This window comes from Solanum lycopersicum, chromosome 9, assembly GCF_036512215.1.
Source record: "Solanum lycopersicum chromosome 9, SLM_r2.1".
Classification (NCBI taxonomy): Eukaryota; Viridiplantae; Streptophyta; class Magnoliopsida; order Solanales; family Solanaceae; genus Solanum; species Solanum lycopersicum.
Window position 1 is genome coordinate 68,883,630 of NC_090808.1, and position 14,267 is coordinate 68,897,896.

Genomic DNA, 14,267 nt, shown 5'->3' on the forward strand with positions numbered 1-14,267 from the left:
ATATTAAAGTCAAAGTTAAGATTTTTGATGTATAAGTCAAAATTAAATACAAATAAGTTCTAATTAATCATTCCTATTATTTTTACGAATAACAAAATTTCAAAAACATAAACGACGTCTTGATTTAATAAATAAAAAAATCGACCAGGGGAATATTAATTTTGTATTTAACTTTTTGGAATTTCAATTTCAAAATTTTATAGAAAGTAAACTAATATCTTCTATTATATTTAGAATATTGTAATTATTATATCTAAAACATGTAAAAGATAAGTAGTTGAAATTTTAAATATTGTGTCTCTAGATGAAAATTAGGTAATAAAGCTTGGTAAGTAAATCATAAGTTTATGTCCATTATAAAAATCATATATACTTCTATAGAACTATATATTAGTGAGAATTTCATATGTATTTCTTATTTTATTTTTATCATTGAGCACTAGATCATATATATATATATATATATCTATATCTATATGTTCAATGGCCTCTATAAAATTCTCCATTGGATCAATTTTGCTAATTTTCTTGATTTTGTTTTCTCTATTAGCCCTCCATCAATGTATGTTCAAATATATTTATCCCTTTACACTCATAGTATCATCATTATTATTATTATTATTATTATTATTATTATTATTATGTACCATAAAAATTTAAAAGTATTACTTTTGTGTAATATGATGATATGAGATTATTTTTTTATACATTTTGTTAATAAATAAAAATTAATCGAATAATGATATGTATTCTTATTTCATGAAATACAGGTGATGAAAATACTCAAATTAAAGCAGACACGACAACCGATCAATGCGTTCCAGTTCATGAGCAAAGTAATCCAGTACCCATATGGTGTTGCCCAGTAACTATAGAATGCTATGATACTAACCAAACATGTCATAATAATTGTCACTAATTATGATAATTTTTCGAGTAATATAATATTAATAATTTGAGAAAGCATTATGAATTTGCTCAATTAGTACTCATGAGTTTCATGTTACTAATTTTGTTGATGTATAATTAAGAAAAATAACTCGATAATTATAACGTTAATAAAGTTCAATTTTCGGCTATCGATATTACATACTCTAAATTTATAAGTTGAACATTTTATACACTAGTGTGTTTCTTTCGATGCAAAAGTTTATTCATTGCAACCAAAAAAATTATGGGTGACCAAAATATTTTCAATATTTATGGGTTTATTGATGTTTAATAGCGTACTTGGTAGTTAGAAGTCAAGTATATAAAATCTTGTTGTCGTATCGTTTGATATTAAATATTTAATATGAGTATTTGTATATATTTAGGTGTAGTAAAGATTAAAAAGCAAAGACTCATAATCGTTCAATCACTACTCACCAAAGGCTTAAGACCTACATTATATTTATATTTTGAAAGTTGTTATAAAATATATTTATATATTAAAATTAACATATTGTTAATATATAATATATATTTATATGTAAGGTTATTTGGTTCGATTTTGGATCTTTTTGATTTTGTTTCATAAATTTAAAAAATCATCCCATGATTGTTCGGAACGATTATAAAAAGTCCATAATTTTATTGAAAAAATAACATAAATCGATTCGATCATTTTTTTTCATTTTGACACCGTGCTTATGAGTGTCACTTTATTTTTTTAGTCCCAAAAATAAAAGAAGATAAGAAGAATAACTATTTATCGCAAATTGAAAGATAAATTTAATTTTTAAATAAAATTAAGAGGTGTAAATGATTTTTGTCTATAATTTTTTTTATCAAACTAATTAGACTAAACACATTTATGTACTAAGTAACCAAAAAAAAAGACAGGATACATTTAATTCACATATTTATTTATTTTTGGGTAAACTTTCACATATTCACATACAAGTAATAAAAGGAAATGGCAAAGAAGTATAAGTAAATCAAATAAATTATAATAAGTAAATAGTTAAGAAAAAAAACAAAAAGAGTTATTTTAGAAATAAAATAAATTATAGTGGTGTGGAATAAGTGAGTTGAATATATTTAATTTCCCCCCCCAATTTTACAGTCAACAATAAATAAGAAAAACCATTATGGATACTAGTAAAAATAATATACCATATCAGCATTTTTAGGTAAAAATCATTATTATTAATATCTAGACTAAAAAGAAATAATTTTAAACTAATCATTAGTTTTCCTTAATTATCAAAATCAAGTACTTTCATAAGTGTATATATATGAGAGAATTTCATAAGTATTTCTCACAATTTTTAGTCTCTTGAGCACTTGAAAAATATATTTTTCAATGGCCTTTACAAAGTTCTCCCTTCAATCTGTTTTGCTATTTTGCTTGGTTTTGTTTTCCTTGTTGGCTCTTCATCATTGTAAGTCCACCCTATTAAATTAATTTTTTATAATGAACATGTAACTTGTCTTGTTTTAAATGTTATTTTCACTTTTTTATAAAATTTTATATTTTCTTATATATAATTGAATTTTATGAAATACAGGTGGTGATGAAGGTATAAACGTGAAAGCAGACACGGCAACCTATCAATGCATCCCACTTCATCAGCAGGGCGATCCAGTCCCCAAGTGGTGTTGCCCAGCACTTATAAAGTGCTACGATACTAAAATAATATGTCACGATAATTGTCACTAATTATGATAATTTTTCAAGTAATATATAATATTATTAATTCGAAAACATTATAGTTTTGTCCTCAGTTAGTACTCATGAGTTTCATGTTACTAATTATATTGATGTATTGCTAAAACTTTCTGCTATTGATATTATATACTCTAATTTCGTATATTTATTTTGCATTTTCTCTATCGATTTGTAGTTGAACATTTATTTGTTAGTGTTTCTTTCTTGACGCAAAAGCTTATACATTTGTGACTAATATATATATATATATATATATATATATATATATATATATATATATATATATATATTGGTTCGAATATTTATGGGTTTATTGATGTTATTTTCCTGTTGGACAAATAAGGTAAAAGTATCAAAAATTGATAAAATATCTAGTGAGCATAGATTTTTTTTATAATACATACATATATAGACTAAAATAAATCTAATTTAATTTAGTTAATCAATTATTAATCTGTGTTAGTTACCAAAATGAAGTAATTTTATAGGCTAAATAATTTGTTCTGTCTTTATAAATGGAGGAACTTTGTCTAAAAATATTTCCAATATTAATTGGCTCATTGATGCTATTTTCATCGTTGCACCTAAACAAACATGTAATAAACAAAATTTATATATTATTTCACTTTGATTTGGATAAGAAATAATATATAAATTTGATTCTCTCATTTTTTTTAATCTATTGTTGAAAATATTTAGATTCTAATAGAGAAAAAGACCGTTATTATTTCAATAGCACAAATAAAATAAGTTCTAAAGTCCAACTTTAATAAATCTAGCAAACCAACACCACAATTAAACCAAAATAAACTATGAAACAAGAATTGAAACAAATACTTCTTATTCCAACCAATATGCTATTTTGAGACTCCGCCTAAGCGATTACACTGAACATGTTGTTGTTGTTCAAGCAATAGACCATTCGTTGTTTAGCTCATTTTTCAACTTCATTATCTCATCCACGGGCAAAGTCATGGTCACAATCCTTCCTTCAGCATAATTTGGCCCGTCCGGAAGCACCAACACGGTCCCTGCATCGCCTACTCCATCGATAAAGTAACTTACATTCTTCGGCTTATGACCCTTCCAATCGAATTCATAGAGATCAACACCTTCCAGGCTAACGAAAGTCAAATTTGCTCCATATACGATCACATCAGACACTCCATGCTCTTTCTCGATGGCTTCATCGATCTTTAATCGCTCGTCGATGATCTCATTTTTAATCAACCTTGCTAATTCACTAGGATTAGCATCTCTAATTGAGTCATCAACCTTAACCACACCAATTAATTGTGTGTTTCCTATAAGGCCGCCCTCTTTCTTTTCTTCACCCTTTTTACAAATGGTCACAACTTTTGGGCCTGGCCCATCTCTAATTCTTGAAATGGACTGCCAAATAATAGAACATAGTGATTCAAATGGGCCTTGAATCCCTATTCTTGATTGTAATTGGCCCAATTTGGATGCACTAACATGGATCGAAAACGACTCCAACTTGTAACTTGCATTAGCAACCCAATGATCTTCAACCGGGTCAACCCGTTTTATGGAAAGTGGATCCTCCACAATTTTTTGTAGGGTTTCTGTTGAGTTTGCTTTGGTTAATGAATGGGCCAAGTTAATGGGTCGGGGCGGTTGGTATCCACCAACTACTTTACCCAAAAAGTTCCAAAATTCAGTTGCTGAGAATATATCTCCAAGTACATGGGCCCAACTTAGGCCCAATGAAATTCCACCACATTTGAATTTAGTATGCTACATAAATAGCCCAACTTATAAATGAGTCAAGTATTAATTACCAACAGGAAAAAGTATAGAAACAAACAATAATTAAAAAGATATATAAGATCGAGGAAAAAGTTATGCAAGAAATTTATATAATTAGAGCCTGTTTGACTCAACTTAAAAGCTGATCAAATTGACTTAAAAGCTGATTTTTGACTTATTTAGCTGTTTGACAATACTCAAAATAGCTTATTTTAAGTTAAAAAAAACTTATTTTAAGCCAAAAGTTAAAAGCTAGGGTAGAGGTGTTTTTTTTTTTTAGCTTATAAACTGTTTTAAGTTGACCACATTTTTATCTTTTTGCCCTTAATATTTTTATACAATCTCCAAATTACAACATAACCCTAACATCTCTTTCTTCCATTTTTCCCTTTTCACGTTTGACAAAACAACTTTAGCACTTTTATCCAAACACATAACTCATTATTTTAAAAATAAGTTTCAACACTTTCAAAAGTATTTTTTTAAAACTGCTTTTATTAAGACATCCAAACTGCCTTTAGAAACACATTTATTAAGAATCGGAGCAAAATCCACGTCTGAATCTAATCTATTGTTGAGTAATTTATCTTGTGATTACGGCCTCAAGATCAAATCCCTCCTACAATTGTTGACTTGAATTCAAAACAAATTTAATATACATCTTATATATGTTTATCGAATTTTATTTTTATTCCAAAGATTTTAAAAATAAATAAAATTGTGAAATATATATCCCGTGACTTTAGAAATAATGTTCAATCCTCCACCTCTGTGTATTAAATTGACTCACTGTTCTCCTACCAAAATATAAATTTAATAGCCAACCAACTGTAACAACTTTTAGGTAAAAATAAAAAAAAATACATATAGAGAGTCTGTCTCTTGTCAATTTTTTTTATTGTTACTTCACGTCTCAAATTGTGTGTCACAATTTTTTTTAAAAAAAGATTATATTTATTAAGGAATTTAAGATAATATTAATTATTTTTTTCTCCATTTTACCTTAATAGTAATAGTTCTTGAAGATTACAAATACTTAAATTATGAAATCTTAACACATAAATGCGGTAAATATTTAATGAAAGAGAAATTATATCTTAGCACATAAATAAAAATAAAACAGTCATATAAATCCTAATTACTGTTTGTACGAGAAATAAGATATATACTACAACAAAAATAACTTTTTAAAGGCATTAAATATTGACATTAATAGAGTGCTCAAGGTTTTATCGATATTAGTTAAGTGTCATTAGAACCAATGTCGCTAAAGACTTTAGGGACATGTACAAAGAGTAACAATTGCAGCTAAAATCATATATTTAACGATAATTAAGAATTAAATGCCGTTAAAAAATATTTTTATTGTTGAGATATAATTTGAAACTCTATCTATAGGTGCATTTATTACTTAACTACCTCAACTAATTGAAATATTGATGCCACGACCATAAATCTTTAATATGGTGGTGAAATATTGCAACTAATTGGGTGGTGAAATAATTGGAGTATATGTTTATTTGAAGTTATTAAAGAGTTAAGGTCTATAATCACCGGTGTGGTGGAGTATTTGGAATTTTATTTTTAGCAAAAAGTACAAGGTTTAAGAATTAAAAATGAAAAAAAAGGAGTCTTAGTAAAAACACTTTTATCTTATTTATTGAATTGTTTCCGACGTAAATCTAAATTGATCGACTCTTTATCTTTAACAAAAAGGTATTGATTGATTGACAAACACTTTATTCTATTTACTGATAGTTTTAAATATGAATTTAAATTAATTGATTTAACAATTAACTAAACATGAAAATTGATGTTTAATCATCTACTTCTCATATTTCGTGATTAGCCCAGTCATTAAGGATATCATTTCAAAAATCCGTCCTAGTTCTATTTGAATTTTATCAGAGCACTAGGATTTTTCTTAAAGAAAATCTCTAAAATTCTAATCATACCGCCCCCCATCCCTAAAACCATCTCTCTTTCCCCCACTTTCGAGCAGAAAATGAAAAACCTCTTGATAAGAAGCGTTTTATTATTTTCTTAGTGAACCTATCGAACATATCATACCCCTAAACCCTAAAAATACCCCCTTTCCCTTCCTCCGAGCAAGAGAAAAAAAATGAAACATAAAACCCGAGACATGAAAATGAATAACTTCTTGATAGGAAGCACTATATCAGTATATCTTTTTAATGAGCTTATTCGATATAAATTTAAATTAATCGAGCCAGAAGAGTATACATACCTGTATGAGGACTGGAGGTGAGAAAGCCAATTCAGGACCAAGAACTTGATTAGAAACAAGTAATTTCTCAAGTGAAGTATCTTTCATTTCTAGCCATTCATCCAAAGTTTTATCACATTGTGCTTCAATAAACCTAGCACCACAATCATTACATTTAATGTAAGGTCTCCCTGATTCTGCCCTTCTAAACCTACCATTAGTCATATAAAAATAATTGAACCAAATAAATATTGGTTCTTTTATTTTATAAATTGTGACACCTTGAAATGCTTGGCTATCAAAGTAATAAATCCCTCTCAAATAATGTAATTTCATGGCCAAATCCATGTTACTTGGCTCATAAACAACATCTTGTCCTGTTACTCTTGCTGGTCCAACTGAGGATAATTTTATGTTGTAAATTAGACCATCTTCTAATTTTGAAGACACCATTTTTTGGAATTATTATTATTTTTTTCTTATTGGGATTAGAGGAGACAATATGGGATGTTCTTGATTATGTAGAGGATGGTTTATATAGGCTTTTGAGGTGAGATATATAATAAATTAGCAATGATTTATATATATGGCTCATAGAATACAAAATAGGTGTATTGTGTATATATTGATAGCTGACAGATGTGTGAAATGAACGAGTTGAATTATATTTAAGTTGATTAAAACTAAATCAATTGAGTTAATAAATTATGACTCAATCAAATATTTATATAGGCTTTAATTTTGAGGTGAAATAATAAACTAGCCATGATTTATATAGTGAGTTGAATTATATTTGAGCTGATCAAAACTAAATAGATTGAGTTAATAAATGATGGCTCAATCAAATGTTAGTAGATTTATATAAGTTGGATTATATAGGCTACACCATGGGTCATAATAACTTAATTCGCCCAAATTTTTACTTTAAATTTGAGAGTTTTACTTATAATTTGTTTAATTATCTAAAAAATAAATAAAAATTGCCTAGTTTAATGATAATTATCATAAACATTTGAATATTTTATTTTATATGTAATATGTTTTTTACAAAATATTATTTACATAATATTAAATACAAAAACATTAAGTAATGCAGTACTGTGTACTAATTAATTAATGATGTGTAATTGGGAGATCAATATATAATTTCGAGTTATGAAAATATCTTTTTTTTTGCAGAAATGTAAAATAAGATTATGTACTATAAGGTCTTATAATTATGTTCTAGCCAGAGTTTAGTGCACATTTTCTAGTCCCTACTAGGAAATTTAAGAAGGTTTACATGAAATTATCCACTCCTATTATCTTATATTTCAAACACTTTGTATTATTTTTTCATCCGATATACCGTATTAATTTTAAAATTTAAATAATCTAAATTTATGTAAAACAATTTCATTTTGAAGTAAACTCTTTCTATTAATTAAACGTGAATTTACATTTAAAATTTAAATTCCAAATTTGTATAACGATTTTAGCTTCCAGAACCACTAACATTAATTTGGACGGCAAGAGTAGTTCTCTAGCTGAAAATAATTTAAACTTATCTCATATAGGAAATTCAATTTTTTCATAAATAAAATGAAATAAAAGAATAGTCGTTATCCAAGTAATTAAAGAGCTAATAAGTTTTATAATTAATGGAGAAAAAAGTATACATAGGTGGCAAGGCTTTAAATTAGGTAGTTGGAAAAATTCATTGCAAGTTATTTATGGCGTTTTATTGTTCACGTTGAGGTGGTAGTGTCATGTGTGATTAATTTTATTTATTATATTTCATTTTGTTAGAATTAAATTATAGAAAATATGGTTAACATGTAAAAATATTTTTTTATTATATTAATATGAGAAAAATTAATCGTATAATTTTATGAACATCTAAATTTAAAATATTAAATTAATTTAATTCAATCTAGTTTCGAAAATTAATCAAATCAACTTTTGTAAAACATGACAAGTAAATTCATTTTTCCCCGCTCGGTAATTAATATCCTCATTGAAGTATGACTAAATTCAATTTCGTGTTAGCAATCTCAGATTGAGAGGCAAAGTGTCTTTTAACAAAGACAATTTTATACATAAAAAAACTCAAATAAAATCTCTAATTAAAAATAAAAGAATATTTACTATTCTACTGTAGCCTTAATAACCTTATTAGATATATGCAAACCCTAGTTGCATGTTACCTATTACCCTTATTTAAGTCATCCCCTTCATTACAAAAATAGGGTGCAAATAAATATATGTACCAACTCTAGAGGTGCAACATTAAATAGTTTATCAGATGCACATAATACAATGCTATATATATATATTGTACCATATAACTAGACAACTCTAGAGGGTATATAATAATATAATTTGACTCATATTTAAAGTTAAATTTGATTAGTTTAACTAAATATTTAAAAATATATATAAAAAATATTATATATGACCCCCCCCCCCCATTAATATCATAATATGATCGTAAAAATAATATACATTAATATATTAATTAAAGTTCATATAATTTGATTATTGAGCAACGAGTCATCACATTATTTCAAGGAAGGAGTAAAACTTAAGGAGAACTTTGGTTGAGATAACAAAATGTCAGTATGTTATACAGTGCTATTTCTTTTATAAATTGAGAGACGTTTCTTAAAAAGAATAAAAAAAGCCTATTAATTGTGATTTAATTTGTTTTACCACATTATCTATGGAATTAAATTCTGGATTAGAGTAGTGGGAGTGAGTTAAAACACTTCTCGATTAGGATGGAATTGCATTAGGAATTAGCTCTTAGCATGTTCTTTTTTTGTCTTAATGATGAACTAATTGACACAATATATTCAAAGTGAGGTGCCATATATATATAGTGTATGTTATTTTCAAATGCAGATGACATAATATTGATTGTCAAGACGTGCAATGGAGTTAATGATATATTAAAAGTTTTGGAAAGAAGTTTAAGTGTCTAAAAGTTTCAAAGCTAAAGAAGGATTAAGTTAGAGAATGAATACCAAGAGTATAAGTTTAGTACTGTGTTGTATGACGCGGAAGTGAAAATAAAGTTCGATACACTAGTCATATTCAAGCAGTGCGGATTCAGGATTTTCTTTTTGGAGGTTCGACGTGTAAATAAGTCATTTGAAATAGATCCTTTGAATTTTTTTGGGTTTAAAACCACACTTTTGGCACGTTTTTAAAATAAAGGGAAATGAGTCTCATATACCCCTCAACTATGTCATTTGGAGCTGATATACTCCTCGTTATAAAAGTGGCTCATGTATGCCCTTACCGTTATACAAACGGCTCACATATATCCCTACCGTTACAAAATTGCTCACATATACCTTTCATTTAACGGAAGTTAAAATATTAGTTTTAAATTTATATTTGTTACTTCTATTTTTTTTAAAAATTATTTAGGGGTATATATGATTCTTCTATCAAAGTTCAAGGCATATTTTAATTTTTTTTCATACATAAATTATTTATTGACTTCTTTTATTATAATTATTTGAGTTTCTTATTTTTTTTTATTCCTTAGTTTAAAGAAAAAAATTAAAAAAATATTTTTTGTGTGTATTGTAATTTAATTTCGTATTCGAAGAAAAAATTTGGTCATCTACAATAAGTTTTACAAGAATATTAATGAAACATAAATAAATTTGATTATCAAAATAATAATTATAAATTAGTCATTGAAATAAAAAAAGTTAAAAAAAATTATGTTTGACGAGAATTAAATTTACTCATATGAGATTATATTTTTTAGAAAAAATAATAAAAATTAGATTTAAATTATTATTTTTTCATTTCCGTTAGAGGAAAAGGGTATATGTGAGCCATTTGTTTACAAGTAGGGGTATATATGAGCCACTTTTATAACGAGGGATATATCAGCTCTAAATGACAAAGTTGAGGGGTATATCAGACCCTTTTCCCTAAAATAAAAAATGCTCGAAAAACAGAACTGATTTTTTAAAACAAAAATAAACAATCAAGGGTCTTACCATTGAGCCATATATTTCTGTTTGTTATTTAGGCGGTTAAAAAATATACATCTATAAAATCGTATATTTTTTTTTGTCGAGGGTGTCGAGTGAACACCCTGGACCCAACGTGAGCCCGCTAATCCAAGAAAGAGAAACCTTCAAGTACCTTGGGTTCATTACTCAAAAGAGACATGACAAATGATGATGATGACGCACATCAAATTAGAACGGGATGGGTGAAACAAAAGCTAGCTCACCTTTGGAGTACTATGCGATAAAAGTATGTCCCCAAGGCTTAAATCTAAGTTCTACCGAGTGGTGATTCGACCAACTCTATGAAGTAAAATGATGACCAATAAAAAAGAGAAAAAGGTAAAATATATTTCTAAACTATTATAAATGGTATGCGGATAACCTTCGTCATATTTTAGGGATGTTGGTGCAACTGCAGTCCAAAAATTAGAGCATATATACCCTTTATACTAACGGACATACACGTATCATAATCTTATCCATAGACCCAATATTGGATCGATAGATAAAATTGCGGCACGTGTCCCTATATAGCTTTCTTTTAGAATGAAGGGCATATACGCTCTAATTTTTGGATGGCAGGAACACCAATATCTCTAAAGTATGACGAAGGATATCTGCATCATTTACGATAGTTCGAGGATATATTTATCCTTTTTACTATGTTCCAAAAATGAAAATAATTGAGATAAAGATGTTTAGATGGATGTATAATTTTTTTAAAAAAATATAATTAAATATAGCTTGTTTTCACAAAGTTAAATGCATAAAATAAAATTAAAATTAATAACATAAATTGGAGGTCTGCTCTAATACAACAACAATAACAACAATTTCTTTTGAATATTACTATCTATCAATTTCCAACTACTTGTTATGATCGCCTATGAATTTGTACTATCTACCATCGGTAGTGTAGCGGATGGGGCTATGTTTTTTTCCTTAATCAGATGTCTTGCATTTAAGCTTTGAATATTTTTTTTCAAATAGATTTTTACGTGACAAAAATAAAAAATAATAAGACTCCAATAAATATCCTAATGGAAACTTTAATTGACAGAAAAATAATCTTACTTTATAAGAAATTTTTTAACGCAAAATATAAAATTAATCAAATTTTAAAATAGATATCAAATATCAAAAGTAAACGTCCATATATCTACAAATGAATTAATTCCCACTCCACAATTAAAAATATATTAATTAATCCGATCCACATAAAATAAATGAGACCAATTAATAACATAGGTATACTTCTTTGTCATTATAATAAAAATAGAAATAAATAGAGAATTATAGTTGAGAGTTGAGAAGGATAAGACAAGTTTAAGTTTATGAATGTCGTGGAAACACATGTGAGTTGGCGCTTGAGTTATTCTGAATTCAACATTTTAACATTATACATAAATTTATATAAAAATTATAAAATATGATAAATTTAAACTCATAATATTAAATTTGTTCAAACATCAAAAATCTTTAAACTTGAATCCATAAATTGAAATTATAAAGTATGCTAGGTCGATCTAAGAAATACATTGTTTGCTTAAACTCAATTGTTATTATTGTTTATGTAGTGTTGTGAGCAGATTTGAATTAAAAATTTTGAGTTCATGAGCTCTAAATTTTTATATAAAATAAGATCATTTATGATTTTGGATAAGTTATTTGATTATATATATTCAATGACTTTTTAACATAAATATATAATTTTAGCTAAAATTATAAAATTTTATTATATACATAGCTAGAATTTTAAATTTAATGGCGAGAGATTTTTAATTTTGTGAAATTTTTTAGCAAACAAAAAAGTCATTATTAGGAAGGCCAGCTCCTCGTGGTACCTTGTAAGATGAATCTTAAAACTTTTATGTTGATATCTTTTATAGTTTGGAGATAGAAATTAGTAGAAATTTTATTCTTTATGGATGTATACCCTGTGTTTGGCATAAATAAAACCAAATATTACATGAATAAAAAATTAATTAAACAAATTTGTATTTTATATTTCAAATTATTGAATGCTGGAGTTATACTCTGATCATGACCAATTTTACACTTCCAAATGAATATATATATATATATGAGGACCACAGAGGAGGTGATGTGGCACCTCTATATGACCTCCATTTGCATTTAGTTTTTTTCATCTTTTTATTGTAAAAAATAATTATTATATATCATAAAAAATTACTTAAATTTATTATAAACAAATATTTATTAATGGTGGGTCATTTATAACAAAAACTCTTCATATTTTTTATTTATTTATCTCACTTATAATTAAAAGAGAAACATAATTTATTTATTTTTGACTTTTTTTAATTTAAATTAATTATTTTATTGTAAAAATATATTACTTCATTTATAAAAATATACAAATAAATACTTTATTGATGTATGAACATTTATAATAATAAAAAAATTCTATATTTTTTTTCTATTTGTTTATCTCACTTCTAATCATGAAATTATAGTATTATTTTTTTACATTTTAATTATTTTTATTTTTATTTTTGAATTTATTCACTAGGAGTTACTACCCATGAGTTGTCCTTCATTAATTTTTACTTTTAATAATATTCATGACTCTCATAATTTTTATATTCATAACCTCCAATTTAAATTTATAAGTTTATGTGTCTTATGAAATTCCTTTATTTTGCCTATAAATTTATATTTGTTTAATGAAGATTCACTTTCACAATTATTCTTTTTTTTTCATCATATAAGTTTGATCTGTAACAAAAAAAAAGTACATGAAGGTAAGAAATACTTCATTGAACTTTTTATTTTTTATTTTCTCTATTTTTGTCTATAAATTCGTATTTGATTTGTGAAGGAAACTAACATGTAACCAAAAAAAAAAGTACACGAAGTTAATCAATATATCATTCTCAAGTCCTTATTTTTTTCATTTCCTTTATTTTGTCTACATAGATTCATATTTATTTTCATGAAGATTCACATACAAAGTTATAATTTCTCTTCTCCATAATACTTGTTTGTGAATTAGCTAACATGTAACAAAAAAAAAGTATATGAAGGTAAGATATATTTCATTCTTAAGTCTTTCTTTTTATTTTTATGGACTTAGACATGCTTTCTTAATATATATTTTTATGTTTGTATTATAATTTATCAAGTAAGTATGATTAAAAAAATCTCTTTAATTCTTAACAATGTTTTGTCCGTATGCAATTACTTTTTTTAATAGTTAGTTTTTCATATATAATATAGTTTGATTATAATATTTGTTAGATTTCAAGAAATAATTATTATTTAGTATTGTTATTACTATTGAAAAGATAATATATAAATATATTAAATATGGTTTATATTTCGTTCTTTTTTTGACATAATTATTTTTAATTCGTATATGTTTTTTTTTATTCAGTAGGTTGCATATATGAAGAGTTTGACATATGGATCAAAACAACATGATGACGGATCTCTTTGCAAAGGAAGATGGTACAAGGAAAAAAAAATTAAGCATAACTAGAGATTATTTTTTCACTTTAAAATTTATTAGCAACTTAATTACTTTTGCTAGAGTTTTTAAAGTTTTAATTTATGTAAATAATTTAGCTAAATGTATTAT

General features: G+C 26.0%; 1 protein-coding gene and 1 long non-coding RNA gene across 2 annotated transcripts; one reads left to right on the forward strand and one right to left on the reverse strand.

The window, feature by feature from the left end:
* Positions 1-389: 389 nt before the first annotated feature.
* Positions 390-1,083, forward strand: LOC109121146 (uncharacterized). Its single transcript, XR_002028536.3, has 2 exons — positions 390-562; positions 771-1,083. It is a non-coding gene; the product is annotated as an uncharacterized lncRNA (long non-coding RNA).
* A 2,276-nt stretch (positions 1,084-3,359) lies between these two features.
* On the reverse strand, positions 3,360-7,493 carry LOC101245886 (protein ECERIFERUM 26-like). Its single transcript, XM_004247830.5, has 2 exons — positions 6,672-7,493; positions 3,360-4,411 (listed from the first exon to the last, which is right to left on the reverse strand). The coding sequence occupies exons 1-2, from the start codon at positions 7,101-7,103 to the stop codon at positions 3,560-3,562; spliced, it is 1,284 nt and encodes a 427-aa protein (XP_004247878.1). The 5' UTR covers positions 7,104-7,493; the 3' UTR covers positions 3,360-3,559.
* Positions 7,494-14,267: the final 6,774 nt, after the last annotated feature.